The sequence below is a fragment of the Zingiber officinale genome, chromosome 4B (genome assembly GCF_018446385.1).
Source record: "Zingiber officinale cultivar Zhangliang chromosome 4B, Zo_v1.1, whole genome shotgun sequence".
Lineage (NCBI taxonomy): Eukaryota > Viridiplantae > Streptophyta > Magnoliopsida > Zingiberales > Zingiberaceae > Zingiber > Zingiber officinale.
This window is the reverse complement of record NC_055993.1, coordinates 53614014-53628942: the sequence shown is the minus strand read 5'-3', so window position 1 is coordinate 53628942 and position 14929 is coordinate 53614014. Positions and strand designations below refer to the sequence as shown.

The window sequence follows — 14929 nt, the reverse complement described above, 5'->3', positions numbered from 1 at the left end:
TTAACATTTATGGATTAACTTGGACTAGTGATAAATGCAGGAGTTACGATGATGAAATGGTGCACCATTTCATCTTAATCCTTTATGAGCAACATTATTATCGCTTGCCTTTATATAAGAGGCGTTTAAAAAATTAAAAGGAAAGAGGATGTGAGTAAATAATTGGCAAAGAACATATCTCTATGGGATTTAGTTTATAAATCTTGAAGAGATTTTTAATTCATTCGTGATTATTCTTCCGACAACAAATGAAGAGCAAGATTTACTACAAGAGATCACTTGAGTTTTACAGATGTTAGTTTTGTTAATCATACAATTAGAATCAACACATTTCATACAAATTACAGCACAAGTGAATCCTGAATTCTTTACACCATTACTTTTAAGGGTGTATCAATAACGCAACTTCCATAAAAACGGAAATAATACTTCCACGGGCTCTTGAATGCTACGATCTCATTTGAATGCCGTTCTTCTATCATATAATAAATGCGCCCTTGGTTAAGCAAAACCATCAGCAGTGCACACAATCTTTTTATTCAACACTCAAACATACAAGCCTATAATCCTTTATAGTCAAATACATTCATTTCCATATCGAAGCATTTTTTATTGCTGTTTCTCATAATGTTAAAATGATATAATCAAACTAGTTAATCTCCTGCACAATATACCTCTGTTGTTGCAAAATTATGCATAAAGCTGTAGACTAGGAAATGATTAATGTTATTTCTTAGGCATACCATACTATGTACAGGTAATGCCACTAGTTCTCTTCATAATTATACCAAATAGTAGTTCTAAGAAAAACTAAAAAAACCAGGCAAACTTCAAGATAGTGCGCCATGAGGAAAACTGAAGCTTCATGTGTTACGCAAGAGTACCAAGCTAGTCAAAGTGTTGCAACGGATCTACAGAAATTCCTTTCCCAAGCTAATCACCTATTGAAGCACGTCATAAACCTAAAAATAATCCACCTTGAAGCAGCATAAAGTTAAACACGTCAATTTGTATTAGTGTTACCTAATGGCGCAAAGATGGAAATGAGGCATCATCCAATTGGCCTCTCCAGACATTGCCGTTCTTGGATCCACTACATGCTTCGTTTCGCACAGATAAGCACGTCAAGTTACCATCCAAACTCATCTGCTGGACTTCTGCTGCTGATAATATTTTAATGCTCTGCACACAAGTAATGAACTCCCTGCGATCACATGAAAAAAGTATTAGTGTCAATAATAGAAGCGAGATAAAATTTCAAACAATTCAATGTAGGTGCCTTACTCCCAAGGGTCATCACCAACAAGTAACGGATCTTTTTCATGGTCTATATATACAAGCTTCCACTCTGTTCCGTGTGGTTCTTCTAATTGCCCTTCTATCCCAAACATACGCGCAAGTTCACGTCGCAGCTCAGCATAACCTTTGTAGCGCGTTACATCAATACATCTTCCAACAGATCCCCGCTTTTGAACCTTCAAAGTAATAGTCAAAACTAGTAATTACAAAGAGAAAAATATATCAGTTAAAAGAGTTGTCTTTGCCTATGAGGCTTCACACCACAATGGATGAGAGAGAATCCTCATTTGAGGAGCGACATAGGTATAAGCCCTTCCAATAGTACCCTTGTACAGATTGAAACTCCCAACCTTTAACCAAATGCTTTACAGATCTAGCTTGTTTAAGACTAGACCAACAATTGTCGGTGATCGTATCTCATGTTGGTCAACTATGCAGTTGCATATTAATTTATAAAAGTCAAGAATTAAATAGTTAAGTTTCCGTACATGACCTTTTCTATTTGACTTTCATATGAATCTAGTATGCTGAAAGTATGGTTGGGTAGAAAATTTCACCTATCAGAGGTCAGTAGTCTTCACTGATCCATCTGTGTTCTGTGATCCTTTGAACATGTAAGCTATTTCATGTTCAGGATTAATTGAACAAACTTAACTAGAATTAAGAGCATTCATATTCATTATTTTAAAAGCAATATAGTAAGAAGCATGCATGCTACATAATTTAAGTATTGAGAACAAATAGCAAACCTTAGTGTAAGTTCGCATCCGAGATGGCTTGTTTGTCCAGACTCTACTAAGAACACCCTCATTGACTACATCAGTTGAACAACCAGGATTAAAGGGCATATCAGCCATGCCAAATGACTGGGAACTGATATCCGCAGTAGACAGCTCGGTATCTACATCTTTCTGCTGGCCATAACCAGAAACTATACTCTGTATCTCCTTCCCTGTACCAAGGCCTCTTGAGAGCAAGGCATCTGGTATCACTCCCAGAAGAAAACTATCCCTATGATCTCGATCATTACCATTTGGACAATTTGAAGGAAGTGGTAAACCCTGCTCACTACCTTCTATGCAGAAGGAGGTTGTAGAAGAAGCATCTAGCTGATCAGCAACAGGTAACTGGTTAGGGAGCTGGATTGACTCTTTTGTTTTTAACTGCTCATGCTTGACCAGAGCTTGAGGTTTCCTCTGAAATTCCTGCAGTAAATTATCCATAGGAGGCACAGCAGTCTCGTCAACCAAAATTGCTGCCCCTTGCTGAGATTTTCCATGGAAGCTAAAAGAAGCAATGTGGTCATCAGTTGAGGGTAAGTTTGCTGAAGATGGACCATCAGTACCCCTGAGCATGGATTGACTTGTGAAAAGTAGAGACTTATGGTTATCTAGGATATTGTTATTTTGCACATGGTGCAATTGCTTTGTTTGTAGCTGCAAGAGTTTGGACCCATCTAGGTAGGTTTGCAAATCTTGCTGCTCTTGAAGATGTTGATTCTGCTGAGCTATTAGCTGCGGTAACTGAGATTGTACTTGAGGACTAAGCTGAGAAAGTAATTGATGTTGCTGAATCTTTTGTAGCAACTGCATTTGAAGAATTTGCTCTTGCTGTTTCTGCAAGAGAGATTGCTGATACTCTAGTGGTTGTTGAGCCTGCAAAATCTGAGGTAAAGCTGAGGGTTGGAGAGAGACCAGGCTTGTTAAAGCAGAGTCCTGTAATCCTTGCTGTTGTAAATAGGTAAGTTGCAAATGTTGACCTGGTAAATGATTTTGAGGTACAATCTGTCCACTGGATTCCTGACGTTGCATATCATCTTCAGGTTCTTGATTAACAACACTTTTTTGTTTCTGAGGTTGAGGCTGCTGTAGTTGCCCCTGTTGTTGAAGTTGTTGCAGATGGACAAATTTTTGTTGCAGTACGGGCATTAAAGAAACAGATGTGTGAGGTGGCAACTGAGTTTGCTGCAGTTGATGAGGCAAGTGCAATTGTTGAGTTTGAGGATTCTTGGAACTCAAACTGGGGGCAGATGCTGGATGCGTTTGGAAACTTAACATTTTTACTGGATCCTCTATTGCAGCCCCATCATGCATAGATGGCACTGTGGGTAAGCATGCTGGTTGAGATGCTGATGTCATTCTCTGCAAATTCTGCTGCATAGACATCCACTGAGCCAGGCTAAGACCAGGAAACATTGCACACTGAGAATCTCTTAAGCCAAAATCATCATTCAGCAATGGCATAACACTTTGGAAACCATTTTCCACATCAAACTCATCTGTAAAATGAGGAATTATCAGCATATATGTAGAGGATGAATTAGTTTATAGTAACAAATGGATAATGTGTAGAAATGCAGAAGAACAAGAAATAGTCCAAAGGTTTTCTATGTTTCAATTACATTAGTGATGCTAGCTATCAAATTCATATTTTCAATTATTGCACAAATACTTATCAGTGATTAACTTTCACATTGTTTACAAAACCAACATACTAATGTTGCACATACTAATTGGGCCATTTCCTAATAACTTAAGACTTTGATATATACCAATTATTAATATAGTATTAGAGTATCGTCATGCTGCCCAAATTTATTCTCCTGTTTTTCACAAGCTAACTCTCACCATTTTGCTCTCTCGGAATGCATGTCCTAGCCTGATGGTGAGGTAGAGTGTTAGTTAACAATCCTATCTCATGAGACTATATGCAGATTGAGGATTATTTCCTAATCACCTAATCTATTGATCAAAATAGTCATTCAGTCAAAACCTGTAAATATCATCGTCTTTGAATTTTTTTTTTTTTTCTTCAACTTCTCTCGTACATTATATACAATTTAAAGCAATTTTTTCTATCTAAACTCTATAAAATTTCTCTGGAAGATATCTCTTTCAAAAGAAATATGGGTAAGCTAAGGCAGAGTCCCTGATACTTGCACAAAAAGTAGTGTTGTTGGCAAGAGCTCACTGATTTGATTAAAAGACAAGGGTAGTTACTGTCATGATCATGAGATTTTATTTCTGTAGTTTGTCTTGCAAGTGGTTATTAATCTCCATATGACAAAGGGAAATTGATTTTCTCTAGAAAAAATAAAGAATAAACTAAAGTTACATTGTGACTGGTTAGCACATAAAAGATATTTTGGACATGTACAACGCAGTACAAAGGAATCAATCTTACAGATGTAGAGCATCATTAACCAAATTTGTAGACCGTTAAGCAATATTCTTGAGAAGCAATTCAATTGGTATTCTTTAAAAGATATTTAGAACTCAGAACAGTTGTTGCCAGTACTTGTATAGATTAAGAGAAAAGTCAGTAGAATAACTTCAAAATGTGCATAAGCCATCTTGATTAAATGGCAACCTTTGGAAGGATGTTGTTTACCTGAAACTCCTGCTGGTTTAGGAAATTTGGGCCTGAAAAAGGGAGGTGGGCATAAATAAAAAGGGGTTGGCACTGGTTCAATTTCCCAAACTGAAACTCGGCTCCGTCTCTCAGTTGCAGTTGATTCATCCCAGCCAACCTGTTGATTCAAAGAAGATAATTTGTGCTTTACTAGAGATCACACATTATAGAAAGGATAATTTCCTTTCTTGCAATGTAAATCTGTAAATATGCACTAACCTGGAGATTGCGCCACTGTGAATTTTTCCACCTTATATGATCTAAGTCGCTAATACCTGTAACAGTACCCATATATCTACGGACTCCAGAGTCCTCACTCTCAAACAACATTCTAAACCGCATGCCAAGAGACACCTGGGTATATACTGCCTTATTGTACTTGGCCAAAGGGATAACAAATTCTGAGGGGCTCGCCCTATACAGACAATGAAAAACTCCATTATTATCCAAACTGCGGAGAAAACATGACAAAATAAGAGCATGAAATATTGGTGAACCTGCAACACCTGGGGTTGTAAAAAATAGTAAATGGGCTATTATTTGTGGCAGCATGAGCAGCAGCAGCAAGGATCCCTATGTGCATACTGTCACTAGATAAGACAGAAGATGATAGAGCAGGTTGTTGTCTATTTGCACGCCGTATACCCAACAAAAGTTGTGACTTCTCATCTCTGAAATTCAAGAGAATGATATTCTTTCTTATGGAATGTGTTAGACAGAAAGGTTACATATCGGCTAATTATACTAACCGGATAAAGAGAACAGAATCACCAGCAGAAAGCCTTTTTGTGCTAACAAACACACTCCATCCTGTAGTGAGTAGATGCCGTTTGGGTTGACCTGCAATGATGACTCATGAGTAGTCAAATCAAGTGAAAAGCCAGAACAATCATTGAAATCTGGAACAGCAGTTATGCAATTTTGGCATGAATTAAATATATGTCAGCTTTGACAAACAAATATAGACATTCATTAAATGACAAGCATTCTTGAGCAATGCATGTTCTTACATAAAATCACAATCACTCTATGCCTGTGCATTTGTATTTTAAATTAGCGTGAAGATTTTTTTGGTTAGAACAATTGTTGAGTTGTCTCATCCTATATGCCAAAGGCTTCTAATGCAAAAAGGTTTTATACTATTACAGATATGTTAAAGCCAAGGATATGCATCTGAACAAAGTAGCATGAATTGAAAGGGAATGCCTTGAGATAAAATATTTCAAATATCAAAAGCATTTGCAATGACAACATTAGTAATCAACAGAGCAAACGCAATAAAGAGTGTTACAAAGGAGACAAATTTTATCACATATTTTTCATTTCTTTTGTGCATGATAGTTGTTAGTGCAATCAATCCTTGGGAGAATTTACTTAAGGAGTAGATAGTTGATGCAACCATACTTAAGTTGGATTGGATTTGATGTAGTTAGCTAAATAATTGGCAATATGTTTAAGTTGCACCAAATTGATATTCTTACTTATGTCAAGTGTGTAGATGCATACTTATGTCAAGTGTGCAGAAATGCGCAGATTGAAATTGCAGTTGCAGTGTGGAGAGAAGTCTCGAAAGAGTGAGCCCCTGGCGGATGGAAGTCCAACTGAATCTTGACAGAGAAGTGTCGGAGGAGTGAAGAACCAAACGAGAAGTCCCAAAGGAGTGAGCTCCTAGTGGGCGAGAAGTCCTAAATGAATGAACTCCTGGTAGTTGGAAGTTCAAGGAAGTCCTGGAAGTGGAATCCCTAATAGCTGAGAAGTGCCAGAGGAGTGAACACTTGAAAAATGAAAGATGGGAGTACAAGTGGATCTTGGTAAACAAAAAATTTCGAAGGAATGAACTCTAGCAAAAGAAGTCCAAAAGGTCTTGGCAGATAAGTTCAAGAAGTGAAACTCCTAGAAAACAACAAGTCAGGAGTGAACTCATAGTAAGTGGATCTTGGCAAATGAGAAGCCCTAGAGGTAGAACTCCTAAGAAATGAGAAGTGGCACATGTAGAACTTCTGGGAGGTTTGACGGATGTCAAAGGTCATTTATGTGGCTAAAGAAGCCGCAGAGGTAGAACTTCTGGGAGGTTTGACGGATGTCAAAGGTCATTTATGTGGCTAAAGAAGCGCTCAAGTGACTTGGATCAAGCATGACTCAAAAGTAGAGCTCTATGGATGGAGGCTTGTCTAGGTGGTCTCAAGGGAAGAGAATGATCAAGCATGGAGACATGTGAAATAAGTGGATTGAGTGAAATATAATTGACTATTGTGGTAAAAGTTTTCAACTCAAACACATACTCGGCCAAAGAACAAATTTTCTAGGTCAAAGTCAAGGCATTAGCTTGTGACCAAGCTAGTTCAATCAACTAATATTTATATCTAGTCGATTGATTAACAAAGTTGACACTATAGTCAACTATCAGCCAGTTGTTTGAGCATGCAAGGGTTTCTCTTGTGCTTAAATCAAGTAAATGGCAAAACAGACAACTAACGTTAGATGAATCGACTGCTAAGTATATTAATTTGTAAGTTGAATTTGAAATCTCTCAGGAACGGTTGGTTGACTTTCTCTTTATAGGATAAAGCTCATGGAAGAAGATATAAGTTGACTAAAAGCACTTGAAGCCGAATAGAACCTCGTCAATTGTGAGAAGGTCGAAGAATTATCCAAGTGAATCTACTGATGGTGTAGGCAGACAACTAATGACATAGTCACCTCAAGATTCGATAATGAATCTTCAAGTGGAATCGACTATAGTTTGAAGGAGTCAACCAATGACTTAGTTCAAAAGACCCAGTTGAAGGTTCATCGAACGGAATTGACTAGAAGGCATTTGAGTCGACTGATAGTAGAATGGAGTCAACTAGTTGTGAAATGATCATTGCAGATAAGATTCCAAGATTGGTGGAAGTCTACTATTTGGGACATTCAAGTAGGCTGTTGATCATTATATTCACTCTATAAATAGCGAGCAAAGCCACTTCGAACAAAGATTATTGATCGTGCCTACTACTCTCTTTTGTGTGCCAATTTCTGTCAATCCACTTTTCTTTTATTTTACATTTGTAGTTCCTCTTGTACTTCATTTTATATTAAACATTTTTGTATGAGGTTGTTCCACCTAGGAAAGAGGAATGTTTTAATTAGAATACAAGAGTAAAAAAGAACACTCTAGACATGACGATACATGGATATAGATGAATCTAAATATCCTACAATGATAAAATTTAATTAACATGCATAATTGCAAAACAAATAAAAAATTTGGCAAATAAATTAATGAGAACCTAATTAATTTATTGAATAGAGTGATACTGAATAACAAATTTTGAGAGAGCATTTTCCATACCTAAAATATAACTACAGTAATACATAGTGAGTATATATCATAAGATTGGGAAAGGAGAGATACATTACCACGATATATGTGCCGAAAAGTCCAAGACACACCATGCAAATCCTTGGCAACCAATTCTTGAGCTGGTGGTTGCATTGTGAAATCCTACCAATATTTATATTCATAGAACATCTTTATGCTTTTGGATCAAAAACAAATAAGGAAGTAGTCAACTGAATGTCAATTAGACATACTAGAGGTGGAAATATTTTTTCTGCAGCACGGCGGGGTACAGAAAATCCACCATGAGTGCTTGTATCACTAGCTGTAAGTGTTTTACAAAAAAACTCAGCTGGTTGCTTGTTTTGTTTCAGACCCATTTCAGATGCCATCATTGCATCTCTGTCATACTGTTGTGACATAATCAAACAATTATAAAAGAAAAAATCTATGCCAGCAAAAATAACGGGTAGAAACAGCATATAACTACTGCAAGTCATCAAATCTTACATTGTTAACAGGTTGAAGAGTCATTTGTGCATAAACCTCATCAGTTTCAGCGTCAGCCTGGAATTGATATATGAACTTTGTAGTTAGACCACCAAAAAGTTGTATAAGAAAGATGAGCAATTTCTCTAGAACCTCACATGCAAAGTGACATCTAGAAGCACACAAATCAGCTTAGAAGGTAGCGAGGGATAGTTTGGTATACTATCAACCTCCTTTTGCATTGAGGCCGCAACCTAAAATTAGAGAGAAATAATGATTTCAGTTAGAACTCACAAATAAGTAACACGTTGAAACCAGTAAGAGGGTATACCTGTTCGCTGTGACCTTGGGGAAAGTACACCACCAAGCTACCTACTGGCGGCAAAGATACCAGCGGTCCAGCACAAGCATGCCATAGCTCAGAATCAATTCTCTTCTTTTCTCCTGCTTCACACAGGTATCGGAAGCAGACATCATAAGAACATTATCACTCTCCCTCCCAGAATTAATACACCCCAAAAGTTCAAAAGTTAAATACAAAAATTGAAAGGTAGCAATAATGCCTGGACCATTTAATAAAAAAAAATGTGAATATCCTACTGGAATATTGCTAAGCGGCCAAGCGGGCGGTCCTGCCGTCCTTATGCTTCACTATGAGCAGCCAATCGTCGTGTCGCAAAACTTGACCACCGACTTGGCCGAACGAGTTGACAAAAATAAGCCAATAAAGACAAAATAGTGCCTTTGGATAAAGCAGATAGCGAGGTTGACCGAGTTAGTGAGAAAAAAATCCAAGGGCAAGAAGATGAAGTTCGTCACAAAGGAGATGTAGACTCCTTTTGTTAGTAGATTGCTGGCGCGTTAAAACTGGAGGCTTTTGTTTATAAGCGGAAAACATCAGCATTTATACTTAGGGATAGCTGAAAATTTGCGCAGTTCCATTACCAGCACCGGTTTTTCTTTTAGAAAGAAACGACGGCAAATCAATAACAAGTAGTAAACGGACAACAAATTAACAAACATATACTCCCAAAACAAAAAACACGAGAATTGTGCTCAAAACCAAAAACCGGAACAGCTACGATCAATGATGAAAAAACGAAAAGGGCACCTTCGAGGGAATCCCCCACTAATCCACAAGCCGCAGGAAGCTTCATTAATTTAGGCTAGGTGAATCCCCAAAAATCACACAGCCGATCTGAAATGCGTTGAAGCAAGAAAGGTTCTTCCTCGGCCCACACTCGCCATTCTTCTTTTAAGGGCAAGAAAGCTTGCACCTTTCCACCTCTCGCTCTCTTTATAGTTATTTTACCCAACCTCCGCTCATTAGAAAATTATTCCCAGTGCGCTTGCGCCGCGGAGGAACCACCAAAAAGGCACCTTTTAGCCATACTACGAACCTTGAGCTCCACAGGCACCCAACTCTACACTACTCTCCGGCCTCTCCTCGCTCAACGCCAATCCCCATATACGCCTAGCACAGACGAGGACTTTGCTTCAGAGACCAGGTGAGCGGCGGAGAGGATAGGTTGCTTGCCGTGCCACAGCTGGAGAGGTTTCCCGACGACGATAGGAACGCCGAAACCCGCCGGATGAGGTGGGAGGAGTGGGGGCGTGGATTTTAGATGGGGTTCCGTGCGCTACTGGTTCGGGTTGGGGCGACATGAAAGGGATTTGGAAGGAGGGAGGGCAGGTACAAAAAAAGAGGTGTCGCCGTCGACTTTTGTCACGTTATTAATCACTTAAACTACAACAACAATATTTAGACTTAAAACTTGAAGAAAAGGGGTGAAATTGTCATTTCAGTAATATTCTATCAGCTGAAGTAATGATCAAGAAGAAAAAAAAAACTTAATGAGAATTTGGTTAACTTATCTGAATTGAAGAAGCTGTAAGCGTCAAAATGCAGTAAAACATATGAAATGTTATTTATTTAAGAGTAAATCTTGCTGCCTTTATTTAAATACATGAGGTCCGCATAAAAAGCTGCGTGGAAACCGGAATCATGCACATGCCTTGGAACGTGTAGAAAATGCAGTAGTAATTCGCTAACTAAAAAATTCTCTCCGTAAGATGCATGCAAATTAATGCTTGGAATTGAAAATAGGAGAGTAGGGGTGGGGTCCACAAAGGGTATGTTGCCACGGCACGGTTGGGAAACACCGCACGCGAAAGCTGGGAACAGTTGCGTCGGCCGTCGGATACACAGCTTTTTGTCGGGCGCTCTCGCTACCCCAAACCCACCCCGTACATCTTCTCCGTCGTTCGCTTCGGGGCCCGCTTGGCATCGTTCTCAGACGTGAGTCATTTTCGCGATACGGCAGCATCACGTCAGCAGCGCAGCTCCCATTCCGGCCACGCCCGACGACGGCCGCCGGCAGCGTTCTCGTAATGCTCTCGACATGGGAAATAATGTTCTAGCTTTCGTAGGCTTACCTGCTCCTATTCGGCCTTCTGGGAAATTGTGCGGTAAACATAGGAACTTTGGAATTTAGGAGGGGATGGAGTTACCCATCACCATCTGTATCCCATCTCCGGAAGATCTCTACTTCCTTTGATCTTGTCATCACTTGGCAGTGTAGCGGGGAAGAATGGATGGAGACAATTGATGACGCCGGCACAAGGTCAACCTTGGATTAGGGTAGGAGAGGAGAGATAGCTGGGGGCCAGTAAGGTCAGTTTAATTCGGAGAAGAAAAAATAAAATAAAATAAAATTTTTACTATTTATTTTATTAAAATTTTAGATGAAAGAAAAATATAATTCATCAATGAATAATTTTAAGTAAAAATTAATTACTTCAAAATTAGATGAAAATAGATTAAAAAAAAAATAATACACATACTCTTTTTTTCATTTATAAAATTATACTATATATAAAAAATGATGTATATATTCTTTTTAACTTATAAAATTATACTATATACCTAAAAAAATGACACATATATTTTTTTTTATTTATAAAATTACATCACATGTATCTACCTTTCTCTATCAAAATAAACAAGTTACAAGCATATAAAAAAAGAATTTTTCATGAGATGGATAGTTGGTTAACGCATAATGATATTGTCATTATGAGATCTGGAGGGTAAATCTTAGCCAATAGTCGGGTATCTACCCTCCCCCATGTATTATTTAACTGTACAAGTTAGTAGTCATCCGTGATTTATCTTTTTCGTGTTGGTCTAAGGATGGGAGGTGTTAGGGATGAACGAATCTCCTTTTATCACTATTTGTGAACAAATATTTTTATCCCCTCAAAATTGAACAGAACGACATTCCTTTCCTTCTCACTGTCATGTCTCTGTCTTCGCCCACAACCACATGAGCGACCTTGCACAACCTGATGCAGCCTACACTGCCATGCGACGACTTCTTGCAAGTGGTCGCCTTGCTCGACACTATGCAAGCAGCCTTGCACAACTGCCAACAACCCTCAAGCGAGTGCATGTGAGGCAGACAATGCTCACCAATCGTGAGCTACGCACGACCCTGCTGTGAGTTGCAAGCGACCTTGCTCAGTGCTCACGAGTTATGAGCATCTTTGCACAGCCACCCCATGCCACCAACGACTTCATTGGATTATTTTTCATCACCCTTCTTCTTGTTCTTCTTCCTTCCTTCCTTTCATATGTTTTTCTTTCTCAAACATTTCTTTTTCTTCTCCCTTCCCTCCTCCCCGAAGGATTTTCTTTCTTTTCCTTTTCTCTTCTCTCAGGGATTTTTTTTCCCTTTAATTTCTCTCCTTCCCTCCGAGTAAGCAAGCATAAGTCTTTAGTATTTGATAATTGATCAAAGTCCTCTCCAACAAAATTTGCTTTCTTAATGGACATCTTACACTCTGTTCGAGACAAATGCAAAACCTAAATATTTCAAACGTTGGAATTTATGATATGAAGTTTTTTCTATTCTTCTGCTGAAGAAACATTGCTAGCAAGTGATCAGGTTTAAGTAGATTATATATTTGATAAAGGAATCAAATTAGGCTTAACATCAATGCTACTCAAATATATATTAGGTGTGTTTACAAATTTGAAATAGCATACATGAAACACAAAAAAAAAATGCTTATGACTTGCGAATGTGATTATGGGATTGATGGCTCAAGGTCCCATTATGGCATAGACTCCTAAGCAAGGAGGATTGAATGGTATTCAATGTGGTTAGGGTTCTTAGTGCATTCAATTGATTGAAAATCTAACATGAAGTACATTCTAGAGAGAGGAGTGATGTGTACTAACTGCAAATGCACAATCATCATAAACTAGTAAAAATTATTATCCTCTGAAATTGTGTTGTTGAGTATTAGTTTACATGCAATAGAGGTTATCTAGACGAGTCAAATTTGAGAGAGTTGTTGTAAAAGAAAGTGAACTAAGAAAATAGAATTAAAAGATAGGAGAGAAAATAGTTCTTAAGATAATTTAAGGATTTTGATTTCACTATGACGATCGTTGACAATGTAATTTTGAATCCCTCTCTTACCATAATGTTAAATCATACTTGAAAATGGTCTATCATAAAGTACACGATGCTCCCTTTTGAGAATATACCAATATATCTACCATAATGTGACCCCTACTTTTATGGTACTCAAACTAAGATAGACTCACTACGCTCTGTAATAGCCTATTGTTTCTTCGAGAGAGTTTGAACTACTTTCGTGAATAAACTCTCAAGTCACGTTCTTATAGGTTCGAAATTAGAGTTCACCTTTCAGTTCTTCCTCGTTTCCCTAAGATCTATGCCAACGTTCGTTAAGACATATTAACATGTTAAGTACGCTAAGAACTGAATCAAGGATAAAACATATCACACAATAAAATAGGATAATAACAACCTACAATTGTTAATTCCATGTCAGGTTACTCCTTAATCCTAAAATTAAAAAAACTACTCCATAATGTTAGAAATATTGGCTATTGATATTGTCATAGCTCTCTTGATGTCATGGATGCGACCTCCTCCTTGATCCCCTGTCATGGGATCAGAGAAATCCCGAGATCACCATATATCTCTAAACCACCGCCCTTTGCTTCCTTTTATAGCCTCAAAACCCTTACAAAGTTTCCTAACATCAAGGACAACTCTAACATAATTTCCTAAAATAAAAGGGTGACTAATATAATTTCCTAAAAAGAATGAGTGACTTAATTTTCCTAAAAATAAGGGGAGACTAACAAATTTTTCTAAAATTAAAGGAAAGTGTTGTCTTGGTTTCCTCACAATCCACAGTCGTGGTGAACACCACGAGATGGTCGTGGTTCGTGCTGGAGAATTTCCCGTCAAGGTACAGAATGAAACATGGACATGGCAAGTGCCACAGCTTGGTCGTGTTCTATTATGGAAGTTCCAGTTGATGCTCTAATGTCAATTCTGCCTCCAAGGATGATCCACGACCATGTCTTATTCCACAGGTAGGCCATTTTATCATGTTGTAATGCGCTCCTTTAGTTTTTCATCTCCAAACAAGCTCCAAGCCAAGATCTTCATGTCTAGTTAATAAAATACACAAAGAGTAGTTATTCGAACTAAACAGATGAAAAATGCAAAAGATAGGAGTCTATGCAAAATATATTTATGTAATACAATAAATGTATGCTAAATGATATGAGAATATATGCATGATTCACATACATCAAATACTCCCAAACTTGAACTTTTGCTTATCCTCAAGTAAAAAATTGATGTGTGTGATTCATGCATATGTTTTCAGTATTATTTAACATGCATTTATTGCATTTCAATCATTTTGGTATTTCTTATCCTCAAGTATCATTTAGGTTGTCTTCTTACTTTCGCATCCATTTCATCATATTTGTTTGGATGACTATGGTTTGTGTTTTACATTAATAAGATGTGAAGATCTTGATGTTTAGAGTGAATTTGAAGATGAAAATCAAAGAAATACATATTACAACATGATCCATGACCATCCCATATTGTCCAACATGACTGTGGATCATCCAAGAAGAAGAGGCAGTAAAAAAGCATCAAATTAGAGCTTCTAGAATAGAACATGGCCTAGTAGTGCTTTTACATGATCATGTTCCTTGCTACTCGGCTAGGACGTTTATACGGAACAACCGAGTTGTTGGGTGTCTATATGTTGGTTGCTACTCGGAAAACCTAATGGTTCCACTGTACAAATATTTTGTACAAAGATCTGAACTTTTTACTAGCTACCATGTGTTCTTTTAAATTAAACTTGGATCGCCTGCGGAACTTAACACGTTTGATTCAAAGTTTAATTTATTTATTCTTTTAGGTTTAAACTTGGATCTCCTGCGGAATTTAACACTTTCGATCCAAATCACCTAGGTTATTAATTCTATTAAATATTAATTTCCAAAATTGGCTTCCAGTACTGACGTGGCGAGGCACATGGCCTTCTTGGATATGGGAG

At 37.8% G+C, this 14929-nt stretch overlaps 1 protein-coding gene across 3 annotated transcripts; it reads right to left on the bottom strand.

Annotated features, from left to right (window-relative positions):
• Positions 1–589: 589 nt before the first annotated feature.
• Positions 590–10257, bottom strand: LOC121975069 (auxin response factor 16-like). 3 transcript variants are annotated; one of them, XM_042526441.1, is made up of 14 exons: positions 9633–10257; positions 8853–8965; positions 8680–8775; positions 8543–8599; positions 8287–8442; positions 8113–8197; positions 5460–5550; positions 5208–5381; positions 4930–5125; positions 4690–4828; positions 2049–3577; positions 1285–1475; positions 1024–1204; positions 590–962 (listed from the first exon to the last, which is right to left on the bottom strand). In XM_042526441.1, exons 1-13 carry the CDS (start codon positions 9676–9678, stop codon positions 1024–1026), a joined length of 3054 nt encoding a protein of 1017 aa, XP_042382375.1. In that variant the 5' UTR covers positions 9679–10257; the 3' UTR covers positions 590–962. The 3 variants fall into 3 exon arrangements, with proteins under 3 accessions (XP_042382375.1, XP_042382374.1, XP_042382376.1); XM_042526440.1 differs by having other exon boundaries at positions 590–941; XM_042526442.1 differs by having other exon boundaries at positions 590–941; positions 5217–5381.
• Positions 10258–14929: the final 4672 nt, after the last annotated feature.

What these genes read in the sequence shown, in the direction of transcription:
- LOC121975069 (XM_042526441.1), bottom strand. Translation starts at nt 9,678, where the DNA reads ATGAAGCTTCCTGCGGCTTGTGGATTAGTGGGGGATTCCCTCGAAG. An exon ending in GATTCTGTTCTCTTTATCCG is followed by an intron (nt 5,382 to 5,459) that starts GTTAGTATAATT and finishes CTTGAATTTCAG; the next exon opens with AGATGAGAAGTCACAACTTT. An exon ending in CACAGTGGCGCAATCTCCAG is followed by an intron (nt 4,829 to 4,929) that starts GTTAGTGCATAT and finishes TTGAATCAACAG; the next exon opens with GTTGGCTGGGATGAATCAAC.